The following is a 14,948-nucleotide window of genomic DNA, read 5'->3' as shown; positions in this document are numbered from 1 at the left end:
GCCACTACAGCCCCAATGTGATGTTCACTCACAAGTTAAATAGAACAGGTCAAATCAAAGAAGCTTAAGCAGTGTGCAACAAGCCAAAAATCTGAGTGATTAAAACCATGCATGTTATTTGCAACCATATGAATTGATTGCTGATCCTCAAGCTCTTTTTTTCAGGGTGTTTCTTTAAAGTCAGATCAAAGTTATAGTCACGCACATTATTTAAGGATCGTGTCCTAATTAAAAAGTAAACAAAAAATCATTTCTACTACTAAAATCAATGCATGTCCATGTATTACCTCTGCTTACTTAAACAACTGCCTTTGTGGGGAAACAAAAACAAACAAAAAAGGTTTAATAAGGTCAACCGATGAGGTGAGTCCAGACAATAAGTAGCCATTACCTAGATTTATAAATTAAATCTATACCAATAGACATAATTCATTAAGCAGACTGATTATGGGCCAAATTGAGATTCACTTCAGGTCCCTTAATATTGTGTTAAATATTGCTTCGGTATGTTTTCAAATGACATTGAACCTGTAACGTGATCTGGATATCATGACATCTTGACAAAAACCTTTTTCCATCTGCCATGTCCAAGCCACTTTCACTTCTTGAGGACTTATGTACAATTAATAAGTGGATCAAATATAAGTGTGTGTGGCATTCTATGTGATAGATGACCGGATGTTGCCTAAGGGATCGGAAAATGTCTCATGGGACATCAGAGGTAGACTAATTGGAGGCAGCCACCCTCGTCCATATCTGTCTTCAGCTATGGATGACCTGATGACAAGAGCCACATGCACTGCTGTCTCCCTGTAGATAGAGTTTCTACATTTAAAACCATACAGTCATGAGACACACAATGAACTGTCAGACATGCACAGGGGGCTGTGGGACTCTACAGTTACAGAGTATTGTACAGTGAATTTCCGTTAAACTGAACCAACCTTGGCATTGGACTTTTGACACAAATTGAAGAACAGCATGTGGGTTCAAATGGATGCAGGAATTGTAACTAAAGCCCTAATTTTCCACTTGTATCTACTTAACTAACCTCCTGAAAGCATATCTAAGACAGCACAGGTTGGGATCTGTTTAATGAAGCTGTAAATCTAGCAAATGCTAAGTCAATATTTGCATCAATTAATGCTACGTGCAACTGTTCGCCACTGAGCCGCACAAGAATTAAACAGCAAAACATTATATCAGACTAAAGTCAAATCTTACCTTCAAACCCCAAAACACGCATCAAGTTGTTGTCGGGGGGGAATAGTGTTTTAAAGCCAAAACAAGTTCGGCTTTCTCCTTTTTTATATTTTTAAAAGCCAGGTAAAAGTATAAATTAATTAAATTACACTGGTAATAAATTATCTCCCGGGGCTCAAAAACAGGTACAATTGAAACAGAGCGAAAGCACCAGTCTTCAATCAGCTGCTGTCCTCAGGTCTCAGTTGTCCCTTTGAAGCGCATCACAGTCATGGATGTATTATCACAGTTTCAGCCTAGACAAATGCTGCGTTCATGACAGTCGGAAATACTGCAATTATATTATAATAAGTGACCAACAAAATGGTATCTTTTAGTATTACCTCGGGGCCAATAAGCTGCATGTCACCAAAAAGTATATGTTTATAAAATTAGATAACTATTCAAATAAAAATAGTAGTAAAAAAAAAAAAAAAAAAAAACACGTATTACTTACCTAAGTTGTTTTTGCATTAAAACTATTTTAGGCTGCATTAATCCATCATTTAATCATGTAGGCCTATTACGTGTTAGGTGACAGCAGTTTCTCATAGAGAAGAACAAGAATCATCAGCAATTCTGTCTTTAAGAAACTTTTTAGCATCTTTTTAATGGTCGAATCAACCACTTATCAGCCTACTGTGGTTGATTAGACGTTTTAATTCTGGAGGAAAACCCCACTGTAGAGTATCTCCCCATTATGAAATGGCAAATAAAGTTACTGTGTGGTTGGTGGAGGTAGTGGAGTATCCTGCACATTTTAAACCCTAATTTTTTTATCATCATTATTATTATTACTTTTTTTTTTTGTTAGACACCAAATCTAACATAATCACAGCTCCAAATAAATGGCAAAGTTGATGTTTTTCTGCTGGCTAAAAATAATAAATGTAGCTTTTAATATTGCTGAATGTTTATATTGCCATTTCTTTCTTTTTCTTGATAAAACACGGAGTTCCTGAAATGCCTCCCAAAACAAATGTGTTCATGTTTGGTTGGCAAATTATATTCCACAATATATCGTCAATAATGGTGATTAATCAGCACCAGCATTTACTTACTTGCCCAGAGAAAATCTTCTTATTGTTACACTTAGCCTAACTTTGTTGACAACTGATTTCTTAAATAGTGCTCCTGTTTGTAACATATTTGGGTCCATGGTGATGCCCATTTGGCTATGTCCAATTTGGTAGCGATTACCCACTCAACCTGGATGAATATGTTTATGTTCAGCATGAGCTTAAAGTAATACAAATGTTTGTTTTCCATTAGAAGGGAGAATACCTGCTAAAGATGCATTTTACTGTGTTCGAGAGAATTTAAAACATCCCCAAGCAATTTTACTCGAACCTGCAACCAGCAAGCTAGTGTTTTGTAGAAGACAGCTAACACAACAAGACAAACTTTTCTGCAAACTTACCATTCATTTCCACGAACATGTCTTATATTTACTTAGTTTAACTCATTCAAATGTGAGGTAAACTCTGCATGTTAACCAATACGTTGTTGTTGTAAAAACAAAAATACACCATACATATTTTTATGGTGTTATTATTGTACTAGTGGCACTCTATCGTGGGCGTGTGTTCACGGACTCGTTGCTACTTCGGCATTGTTGGCTTTACGAGGACAATTGAATGCACCACATGTTTTTAAAAAAAAGCAGCAGCTGGCTGAGGGGCAACCGCTGGTCACACGTGTGGATACAGTCTATGGTTGATGGGTACATCTATTTACATTGGAATGATCTACCCGTGTAAATTGAGTTGAATTGATGTTGTTGCCGTTCATTTCTACAATTTCTTTTTATAATTTCCTATTAAACTATCAGATTTTATTAAACTAACTTGATTGGCATCACCTCAAGAACAAGGACAATCATGTCAATTTAATAAATTTGGTTAATCTCTTATTACTCTTATTTTTAGATTATGTAGGGTTTGAAAATAAATGTGTTGGTCGGTTTGTTTAAAAGTCGAATAATATGGTAATTTCTTCAATGATTTCATTTTATGAATGTAGAATTTGGCTAAAATAATAATAAGCACATTAATGACAGTTGAAAGATTGTTGAATGTGAATAATAAATCATGTTCTTTGAGAGTACTTAATGTCCTTCTCGAAATATGTTTTAAGAACCAATTGAAAGTAAGCCCAAACATTGTCATATAGGCTACACATTAAATAGAAATGTTTTAAAGATGATCATACTTGTGTTCACCTTTAGGAGGCACTAAACACAGCGCGAAGTTAAACTGGGGTTTTCTATCTTTTTGTCCAGCGCCACTTTCCGTAGTTACTGCGAAAACATGGCTTCACACACAAGTAAGGCATTTTTGTCCTTAGGTCGAATAAATGCTCCTTCTCTGGGGTTGGCGGGCTATGTGAGCAGGGTCACATACGCGACCGGTTTGACAATAAATTCGTCTCCCGGGAAGAAAGGTGAGTTTTTGTTTTTAAATGAGCGGCTTAATAGTTCACACTTATTCAGGGTTATAGCTGCACGCTAAGCTAACTACCTCAAAAGAAGTGACCCAGGTCATTACCTCCTCACCTGTGCATCTAAGACTGCTGTTAGCGTCTTTCTAACCTTGCCGGATGAGTAACTAGTTTCATTGATACATTTGTTATGCAAGTTATAGGTGATTTGTGTGTGTGCTCCTGTGTGTCCGGTTTACTCATTCATCATTATGTCACCACTTAGATGTCTCTCCTCCTATCATAATTCACAAATAGACATCCACAGTACAGTGAACAGTGAAATTGTTCCTCCTTTTCATACTGGCTATTAAAAGACCCCTTTCAAATGTGTAAATGACAGGGGCCAAAATCCACAGTGTGTCATTCTGTCCAAGAATGCATTGAAAGGTTTATATGAGGCTTTAGGAGGCTGAGTGAGTCATATCAAGTGGACATTACCACATTTGCAGTATTTTTGGCATTAAATTCCCTCTGTGTGTTTCCCTGTTGAGTTGCAGTGGTAGTATAATAACAAAAATAGGGACATCAGCTCAAAAAAGACTAACATTGAAAGATATCTACTTGATGTGACAAATTAGGATGATTGAAACTTTATATTAGCTTCAGATATCTTTTAAATACGTTTTTGCTCAGATGGAGGCTCATAGATTTTTGCCCCATCACTTGCATTGAAGGTGCATGATGAAGGGATCTTCATTTTGACTATTGTTAATTTTGAAAAATTGTGAACCTGTATTTGAGTAAGCAGGGATATTACAGCAGCAGAAGGAAGAATAAAGACAGATGCATTGTCTAGAGACGGGTAACTTAGTTAAACTAGAATATATATAGTATATTTCCAGCATGTATTATATTCATCAAGAAGCAGAACAATTAAAAACCAGGTACTACATAAACTACGCATAAATATATACTCTATATATCAGCAAAGACTAATGCTTTATGTTAACCCATTACTAATTAGTTTTGAGTGTGACTATGTTATGCACTGTATAGGACATTGTGCAATTGAAAAATAAACTTGTCCTTGCTTTATTGTGGACAAATTACGGCAATTAAAATTATGGCAGTAGCTGCTTCTGCATTACCTCAATCATGTTCAGGCATTTTTGTATTATAATGTCTTTATACTAATGGCCACCATAATCAACAATAATGATTTATCTTTAGTAAGCTACAATCAGCCATATTATTGATCTAGCTGGTATATACTATGCAATAATATACTAAACATGAATTCACTGCACCTATACTGTACACTACAGAGTCACAAATTAAGTTAATGCAATGAATGAATAGATTTAAAAAATGTACTTGTGTCAGCAGACGGCACCTTTACCAGTATCAAATACAGTTATTTCATTTATTTGACATTGTTATGTTAAAACAGTTTATAAGTCTGCGTTTTGTTTTGTTTTTCCCAAACAAGTAATGGCTAAACTTGAAATATCATCAATTTTAGGCTTTCCTGAGAGAAGTGGCAGAGGAGCCTTCGGAAAAAAATTCAAGAGAGAAGTAAGTTTTCAGCATTTGTGTCTCTTTGCAAAGGCTGAATATAATGATATGCATGCATTTTCTAATAAGAGAATATTAAATACTTTTGATGAAAACATCTGACTTGATTTAAAATGAGGGACTTCATCATGGTGCTGCCAGTGGTCATGGATTTCCTGTCACTTTACCATTGATAAAGCTTCCTTGTGTTATCTGTGTCTGTGTTTCAGGTTAGGCCGCCCAGGACAGACAAGATGCCGGTGGACCAGGACTGGACTGCAGTTTATCCAGCCGCAACCCCCTTCAGACCGAACTCTGTCCCACTACCTGTGAGGATGGGCTACCCTGTGAAGGGAGGTGTTCCACCAGAGAAGAGGGGCAACCTGGAGCTGATCAAGGTCAGACTTCATTACTTAACATGATGGTTGATGGTTATAGTTTTAGAAATGAAGGATGAAAAATGAAAAGCTTTGTATTTTCTTTTCAAACAGAGAAAATATGCAAAATAAATAGTCACACAGATACTACTAATGCCTAATTACTAATCACTAAATTAAGTAGAGCTGCACCAATTATTCAATTAATAGATCAGGCAATTTAAAGACAATGAATCACCAGCTGTTTTGATAATCGACCAATCGTTTATTTTCTCAAGCAAAAATGCAATTTCTTTGGTTCCATCTTCTTAAATGAGAAGATTAGCTGTTTTTCTTTGTCATATATAAAAAATAAGTTGAGTATTTTAAGATTTTGGACGAGCCAAGGCAATTGAAGACATCTTCCTAGGCTCTGAGAAATTGTAAATAACGTTTTTTTCCGACAATTTTTTAAATATTTCATCACCTAAATGAATAATCATCTGATTAATCAATACTGAAAATAATTGTTAGTTGCAGCCATAAAATGAAGTTGTAGGGTGGTTTCCACATGATTCAATACATGTACAGATACTTACTCATACAATTGCCTTTGGGCTGTATGGACACTAGACAGTGTATGTGTGTCCTGTCTGTTTTTAATATTAAGTCACCAGTATTCATTCTGACCAGACGGGTTCATTGAAGGAAGGCACTGCTCTTGCTCTGCTGCGTGGCTCTGATGGCTCTGTCTCTGAGCCCGGATTACTGAGCTGCTGTGTCCAGCCACCAGCTGTTCCATCTGGACTTGAGCCACTCGCATATCGTCTATTTTCACCCATCACAGCTGGAAGTCTGCCGTGCAGACTAAAGATACAGGCCTCATTTGCTTAATGTGCCACCAGGGCTGTTCATCACATACTTATGTGTGATGCTGAAAATATGAGACTTTCAAGAAAATAATTCACAGATCCCAATACAAGCCAAAAACCCTACGGGACATTTATTTTGATTTCAGGATAGTATGTATTATATAATTGTATATTAGATAATATTCTTTACTCAAAGCATGTAGGGGATATATTTTTTCAGCTTTATTTGCCATCCACTTTAAAAACTGAAGACTAGGACATAAAAGTATTATAAGTTCCAGACATTTTCAATGCTTTTTTTTACATGAACAGTTGTGCATCTGAACATCTGTCTTTCACTCAAACTCTCTCAGATACCAAATTTCCTTCACTTGACACCAGCAGCCATCAAGAAACACTGTGAAGCTCTGAAACGTAAGTTTCTCTTTTAATTGTCAACAGTTCCTAAAAGCTACTTATTATTGTGTGATGTGATTTAGCAGCCAATTATTAGTGATGTAATTTAATTATAGGTTTAATGAGTTTATATTAAAAAAATGTCTTCCTCTGCCATCAGCATTCTGCACTGAGTGGCCTTCTGCCTTGGACACTGATGCCAAATGTGACCAGCACTTCCCCATTAAAGTAGAAACCACAGACTATATGTCTGCCAGCCAGTCTCTCAGAAACCCTTCTGCTCGAATCGTTCACCTCAGGGTAAGTTTCCCTGCAATCCTTTCTAGTTTCAGTTGATGATGTTAAAGTGGTTCTGTCAATGCATAGAAAGTGGAGAAACCTGACATCTACAATGAGATTAGAGATTTACAGTGAAGCATAATCACCAACTGACATCATGTTGCTGTGACTTATCTACAGATACATTTATAGTCCAGTGACCTCAAACCAAAGAAATAATGCCATGAAGTCTACAGACAGATTATAATCCTAGAGAATTATTTTATACTTCAGTATGGTGTGATGTTCTTGTGTTTATGTACTTTGTTTTGTCTTGGCTTTTTTTTTCATTACTTTTCATAAAGTTGCAAAACATTTTGTCATCGTCATATTTGTTTAGGCATTTTAATATTCCTTTTAACCACACCCTCCAATTCTCATCATATGCAGTATACAGTATAATTGGTCTGTTAAATCTACCAGTGTAAATAGCAATTCAATTCATAGATTCTGAATATGAGTCATGAAAAAAATCTTTGCATAATGTACCTAATTATTTCTAGTTTTAACAATGCCATTTCCTCACAGTGTAAAGGTGTGAACCGTGTTTTACACTTGCACAGGATGCAAAGCACAACTCTCTTTTTCTATCATCTGGGTAAACACTGGCAAAAAAACAGCTGTTTTTCATAGAGTATTTTATTCAGTACTGCTATATTGTCGTTCCACATGTGGACAACAAGCAGACTATGTTCTGCTCTGGAAAGCCTCTTTTTGCTGCTTTGATGGGACTACACATTTAAACAGAGTACAGACTTCTGTGCTGAAAATATGTAAAAAGAAACCCAGGATTACAACATAAATATGCAGGGAAATAAACTATCATTGACAAAATTGTAAATAGGAGAAAATGTGTCATTTTTACCATTAATCACCAGCCATCTGCTCCGCTGACACTTTGCCTTAGATTATATCCACAAGGTAGGAATTATTGTGGCATTAATCCGAGTGGATTAGGCAGAAAGATAGATATGAGAGAAAATCTGACAGAGTTTAGGATGTAAATGTGGACTGTGGACTGTGCACGGCATATTTTCAGTTTAACTAAACTTTGAATGAATGAAACACTTGAATGACAAAGATGTATGGTATAATTGTTTATTTATTTTGTATTTAGACGAAAGTAAACAGGATCAAAATTGTGAGGGAGACAAAACAAAAATGTGGAAACAAAATCTGTTGCAGGGTGTGATCCCAGGCCATATACCACATATCCAGAGGCAACACATTTCATCACTTTATTGTCTGTGTGCACATTTGTCTCGACACCCTTGTGTTGTCAGTGCGTGCAGTGTTGTGTACACAGAAGACATGCACAAGTGTACCTCATATTACCTATAAATGAAGTTTATGTTGCATTGTTGAAATTATACAAGTCTGAGCCATAGAAAAAAAACAATGTAATCAGGGAATAATCTGTTGTTTTCCATCCCTCCACTCCACCATTCCACCAAGGGGCTTAGAGGTTATTCTGGGCCACAGCGTAATAAATGCTGTGATTTCATCAGTCAAAAGTATAGGAGTTTAATCAAAACAGTCAGAGCTCTGCATAGGTTAAAAAAACACTTTGTTTTTAGTTATATTGCGGTTTTATTTTATTTACAGAGAGAGATCTGGCCAGGCGATAAATTACAGATTTCAGATTTCTCATGTGATTATGATTGCTGTCATTTCTGTCACAGATAAAGCTTTCCAGTTTGAATCTGGATGATCATGCACGGAAGAAAATGCTCAAACTTGTTGGGGAGAGATACTGCAAAGACACTGATATCCTCACCATCACAACTGACAGGTAAATATAAATACCTGGTAATATAGAGTTTGTTCAAGCTATGTATCAATTCGCAAAGTGAGAAAACAAATGAAATGAAACCCATTCCCTTTTGTCCATTCTCTCCCCTCTTCTACCAGCTGCCCACTGAAACAGCAGAATTATGACTATGCCATGTACTTGCTAACTGTGCTTTACCACGAGTCCTGGGTAAGTGGAAACATTATTTTTTTTATTTTAGAACCTTTCGTCTGTTTCTGTGTTGACTAAAGATGATATGAAACAAGTGGATACATCAGTCAACCCCAACAAAAAACTAAGCCAACTGGCTGACTGAATAATGATGAATTTAGTCAGGCTATTTCAGCCCGGCCATCCAAAAGCCCATATCCAGCTGCCAACTTACCCCAGATCAACTCTAACTGTGGTTAGCTGAGACTTTCATCTTCTTTTGACAAGTACCCATTCATTTAAAGGATTAGTTTGGGGTCAGATGAGTGATAATCATACTCTTCCACATGTAATATGAAAACCATTTTACAATAGTAACTACAGGACACTCACTTGATATATCATGTAGTATAAATCACTTGCAGTGGTGTAAAACTTGCCAATAGGTTGTTACCTAAACTTGCACTATAAGTTATATAATAAGTGAGTTAAAATAATGCTTTCTTACAACAGTGTGGCATAGTAAGACAGTTTGTAATGTGTCCATAATCAAGTTCTAGTGTTAGTAGAAGTCTCATTGCAAAGGAACAAAGGTACAAAATTAGATTTTGTTAGAATATTAAAAAAAGTCATCAATCTGCATTAACTGTATATGTAAAACCTTTTTAACTGTAAAAGTTTTCCTTCATCTCCATCTTTGGTGACATTTGCATACAGATAGCGACATGGCACATTAACTTTTACCAGGGGAATTCTTGTCCTCCTTGCTCTGCGATCTGAGAGACTAACCCCATTAGGAAGGTATCCGAGTTGAATGGGCAGAAGGATGGCAAACAGCAGCTTTGTCCAGTTGACATTTCCCCACAGATGGGAAGAAAACAGACTCTCCTATCAGGTGTTGACCTTGGTACTCATTCACAGTAAGCCAACCATGCCACATCAGAGAGGCCTGCCACCAGGCACTGTCCACATTAATTTGCAGCAAGCCACGTAAAAGAAAATTACTCCCCCTATTGTGCAACCTCTGCCTTTAGGAGCTTTTCCCGTCATGGCTTAGTCACATCAAAAAAACTTGTTTTTTTCTCTCAGTGGCGAAAGGTGTCCGAGCCAAGAAGCAGAACACTGTCCACTGCCCTTTTGGACACAATGGAAGGCACAGTGCTTGTCCAGCAGGCTTGTGGAAGCTGTGAGAGTGGCGTAGCGTTCAGGTTGTAACGCTAGCCCACAAAGAGGCCAATTGTTAGAAGCCACTGAGGTGATTTTATCTCCCCACTCAGGGAGAAAGACCTTGCCCACTAATTCCAGTGTGTGCTAATCCAGGCCAGCGTTGGGGCTGGTTGCCCAAAGCTGCTCCGATGTGGAGGGAAATTTACCACTAGAGGCACTGCTTCTGCTCTACTGCTTTAATACCCAACACTTGTCCTTTTCCCTAACTCAAACTATAAATATTATATGGCAAGTACGCCAGTGTTTCCCTCAACTGAGAAAACAGGTTATCATTTGTCTCCTGGCAAGTTATCAACTCCTTCACACTCTTTTTGAACAACAATAGAAGTCTTTAGGTGTCAGGCTATATCACAACACAGGCAATAATTGTTCAGTTCATTTTTGGTTTAGATCTTTTAATGGATTTTTTGTAGTAAGGAAAATATAGAATATCAATACATTTTAGAATGTTCCTTTTTAAGTTTAAGTATAAATTCTCCTTCATGAGAATAATCTGGAGATCTGCCGGTGATGTTTTGATCTAAAACTAATACAATATATTAAGTAGGTCATCATTATTTCAAAGTACACATTCTCAACTATCTACTGCTCACATGGGCCTGGACTTGATCCAGAGGGGATGTTATGCGGATCAGATATGTATAGCAGTAATGATGGTCATTAACCTTAAACACCTGGAGATCAGCAGAGCTGAGGCTCTGCCACTGACCTGCTTTAAGCTGCTGCACAATAAGGCATATTGTTCTCAAGGGAATGTGATGATAGCTCGACAGGCAGCGGACAGAGCACTGCATATGGAGAAATACTATCTCTGTGAGAGGAGCATCAAAGAAGGGGTGAGGGGTGACCATGGACTCCCATATTTTACATCTGCTGTCATTCTGTATTCCAAAGTAGAGTACTAACCTGAACCTTGAAACATTCATATTTATTATTTGCTGCCACAGTGCCAAAAAAAAAAAAAACTTCCACATTTAGACCTATTTCTATAGTTTAGTGTGACTTAAATCTTTGTATTACAAATACCATGATAACACCTTAACTAAAAATTCAGTTATTTTGATTTCATTGTACCTGCAGTCTCACATCTTCTGTTTTTCTCATCCTGCAGAAAACGGAGGCCTGGGAGGCTGAGAAGACTGTGGCAGACATGGAGGAGTACAGCTGGGAGGGCAGCCCATCTCAAAAGAATATCTTGGACACACTAGTATGCCTGAAGGTGGCAGGGGAGGAGGATGGAGAGGAAGTGCGGGAGCAGCTGCTTGGAAGAAAAGAGGTGCAGGAGTATAAGGACTCTGTCACAAGGCTGAAGAATGAAGGAGAGAGCGAGAGCACCATGCTCCAGTATAAAGAGTCTGTCAAGAAGATTTTCAACCTGTAACATACAAATGTATGTTCACACAGACCTAAGAGCAGCAAGAGTAAGACCTGTGATTGGGTCAGAGGACATAAAAACATTTTTGAATACTTGTAAAAATACTTATCACATCTCCAGCTCTAGTATTAATAACAACAACGCTGACTGCAGATAAATACTGTTCAGATTCACATGAGGATATAAAACCTCCAGAGTTTCATCTAATGTATTTATTTATCAAAGTTGATTTACTGTTATCAGCTGTATGATGATGTCTTTCATACAAAAATAAAACCCCCATGTGCTATTGTGAATGAATATTTTTCTTTGAAAGTTTAAAAGCTTAAAAAGCTTAATTCAATCAGTTCCTAGATCAACTTCAGCTTCTATAACACTGTTGTCACTATCAGAGTGAGGAGAGACACCCCAGTAGAAAACATACAGTCAGGAGCAGGCTGCTGAAACATACCTCACCCTTCTCAAAGAGTTTTGATCATTGGTTAGCACTTTTAAGTCAGAAGAACCTGTTAGACTGTTTAGACAATTGGCCAAAGTCCTTGAGTTTCAGTCAGTTTAAACTCATTGAGATACGTCAAAATATAGGTCAGCCAAATGGACAGATCGTCTTTCTCCAGGCAAATTGGAAATGCATTGGTGAAATTTGAGACTTCTGTTGAAAATTTGTACATCACAAGTGAAACCAAAGTAATGGCAGCAACTGTATGTTTTTGGCAAAATCATCTAAACCACATACTACTTCTAGCCAGTCAGTTTGAATATTTTACAGCATCAATGCATCAGCTGACAGGAACTAAATTTTGATTCCTGCTTAAAATAATAGCAAGGGTCTTGCTATTAAAATATTCCAGTAAAGAAAAATACAGAGTTAAGAAACATTAAAAATTCTAACTTATCTCAAATGTCTTTTCATCCTGGAAACCTTTACAGAACATTCTGGTATAAACAGTTTAAAATGGACAAAATCAGTTATCAAAGTGAGTTCCAGCTTTTTTTTTTTTTTTGGCCCCACTTTCAGGAGCTCTCTCTGACCAGGACATACTTTATCAGACGCATGGAGCCTCTTTTCCCTTTCCATGACGTATGATAGCGTCCCATCCTCTTTCTCTGACCCCTCCAGCTCACAACCAGCAGGATGGAGCAACAACAGCTCAGCAACACTGTGATGCAGATGGCCACTGCCACCAGCAGGGTGTGGGCGGCTACATGCCACCCTGGTCCCAAACCCCCAAAGGTGTCCTCTCCACTGGCACCCTGATCTCCCACACTGCCTGCAGTGTGGTTCCTCCCCACACCACCCTTGGTGTCATTGGGGTGCTGTTTGGTGCTCTCTATGTTGCCCATAAGGGATGTGGATGTTGGAGGGCTGGTGGCTGACTGAGAAAAGGTGGTGGTGTATTGATAGGTAGAGGTGGGTGTGGATGGCTGTGTAGTCATGGTAGCCTCCAGAGTGGAAGCAGAGGGGGGGGCATGAGTGGTCTGGGCATTGTCGGGGCCAAGGGTGGTGGCTGTGGTTGGAAGCAGAGTAAAACTGGGTGTAGGAGAAGTGGTCGTTGTCTGTGCATGACTCCACAGGGCTGCTGGAGAAGCCGCTGGTGTGGAAGACAAGGCAGTTGCAGTTGTGGAAACTGTTGCAGGCTGAGTGGTGCTATGCAGTGCAGAGGTGGTGAGCACTTTGGCTGCTGTGCTGGAGGGTTTAACTGAAGTCAGAGGCAAGGGTGGAGGTGGGTGAATGAACTGACGCTTGTCTGAGGGCAGTGGATCTGAGGCATTGACTCGACTGTAGTGGTGAGGTAACACACGCACATTGGTTGTGAAGTATTTTCCAAACACCAACAGGTCAGGATCCACACCTGGGACATGAAGTAATTCATGAGTCAGTCTCCTGTATGTTTTCATTTTTAAAAAGTTTTGGTTTCTCTCTTTCCTGACAAAGTTTTACATAATGTTTTTTTAAGGCTTTAATATTTTGATTATATTATGGCTTCTAAAAAGTGAAAAAGTATATTAAATTACTGCATTGACACAAACAAAAAACATGTTCCGTAAATTATATTGGAAAATGCGGAGGTCATCTTTTAATACAATGTACAACTTTGTGTAGAGCACAAAAACAGGTTTTTCCCTCAATATTTCCTGACATTATTTTACTTACTGGGTTTTTAAAACATGGCCTAAATATTTTGATTATGAGTAATCTGTGAATGTTTACTTGCTGTCATCATCATCATAATTATTATTGTTATAAATAGTAGTAGTAGAATTAGTGGCCTATGTTTGTAGTTCTAGAGACTGTGATAGGCTTTGAGGCTCTAGTTGGTATGCATACATGTGTATATGCAGACTACATCTTTGGTAATACAATGTGATTATTGATTTGAGATGCATTTACTTTTACCTTTTGTGATATTGTACAGAACAACGTTGCCTCTGTGGCTGAGAATACAGCTCTCCAGTGTGGGACAGTGCAGGTGGAAGCAGTTCACGTTTTCTTGAGTTGTATCATAGTGAAATATGGCCAGATTACAAGAAACTATAAGAAGAAGAAAGGCGATAAATCAGACTGAGATGCATGAAAAGAGGATACAATAAAAATAAAGCAGCTTAATGCATAGTTTAATGTGTGTGTCTATTAGGTTGATTAAAACATTACTCACAGTTTCTCGTGAGGCAGCAGGTGCGGCTGCATTTCAGCGCGGTCTCCTCTTGGTAATACTTCAAAAGCTGCGCTCCTCTCCTCTGAGACTCCTCAATGTCGATGAAAATACCAGGGAAGCGTCGGATCCAGCAGTTTTTATAATAGGACGTCGGTGAGCACCTCGACTCAGTGTGGCACACCAGACTCAAAACCGTCAGCAAACCCCATGTGACATTCATGGCGCGTAAAGTAAATCAGACCATGTTAAATTACAGGGTGGACAAAGCATGGACATATCTGACGAACTATTGTTAAGTTAATTACTTGGAGTTGACAGGTATGAAGTGGAGCCAGTGGTCTGGTTTTACTGGTGCCAGTCCCTCTCCAGGTGTGTCACAGCGACGCACCTGCAGGAGGTGGAGACCCAGCCGTGCGTAATGTGTCCAGACTGTGCCACAGTGCAAACTCTCAGCCATGTAGACACTGATTTTGCACTATAAGAGATTACAGAAAAATGGCCTCAACTACTTATTCTACTAATGAATATATAATGAAATAATCTGTATAAATATCTTCTATAAAGCAATGTCAACGTAGTATATTATTA

At 38.1% G+C, this 14,948-nt stretch overlaps 2 protein-coding genes across 2 annotated transcripts; one reads left to right on the top strand and one right to left on the bottom strand.

The window, feature by feature from the left end:
* The first annotated feature begins 3,551 nt into the window (after positions 1-3,551).
* mrps35 (mitochondrial ribosomal protein S35) lies at positions 3,552-11,992 on the top strand. The gene is made up of 8 exons (XM_053319030.1): positions 3,552-3,684; positions 5,186-5,238; positions 5,448-5,615; positions 6,799-6,859; positions 7,002-7,141; positions 8,842-8,951; positions 9,071-9,140; positions 11,440-11,992. The coding sequence occupies exons 1-8, from the start codon at positions 3,552-3,554 to the stop codon at positions 11,707-11,709; spliced, it is 1,005 nt and encodes a 334-aa protein (XP_053175005.1). The 3' UTR covers positions 11,710-11,992.
* Positions 11,993-12,717: 725 nt separating this feature from the next.
* Positions 12,718-14,580, bottom strand: LOC128359287 (MANSC domain-containing protein 4-like). Its single transcript, XM_053319749.1, has 4 exons — positions 14,361-14,580; positions 14,102-14,236; positions 13,002-13,556; positions 12,718-12,944 (listed from the first exon to the last, which is right to left on the bottom strand). The coding sequence occupies exons 1-4, from the start codon at positions 14,578-14,580 to the stop codon at positions 12,718-12,720; spliced, it is 1,137 nt and encodes a 378-aa protein (XP_053175724.1).
* Between the last annotated feature and the right edge of the window lie 368 nt (positions 14,581-14,948).

This window comes from Scomber japonicus, chromosome 5 (genome assembly GCF_027409825.1).
Source record: "Scomber japonicus isolate fScoJap1 chromosome 5, fScoJap1.pri, whole genome shotgun sequence".
Classification (NCBI taxonomy): domain Eukaryota; kingdom Metazoa; phylum Chordata; class Actinopteri; order Scombriformes; family Scombridae; genus Scomber; species Scomber japonicus.
This window is presented reverse-complemented; position numbering and strand designations above follow the sequence as displayed.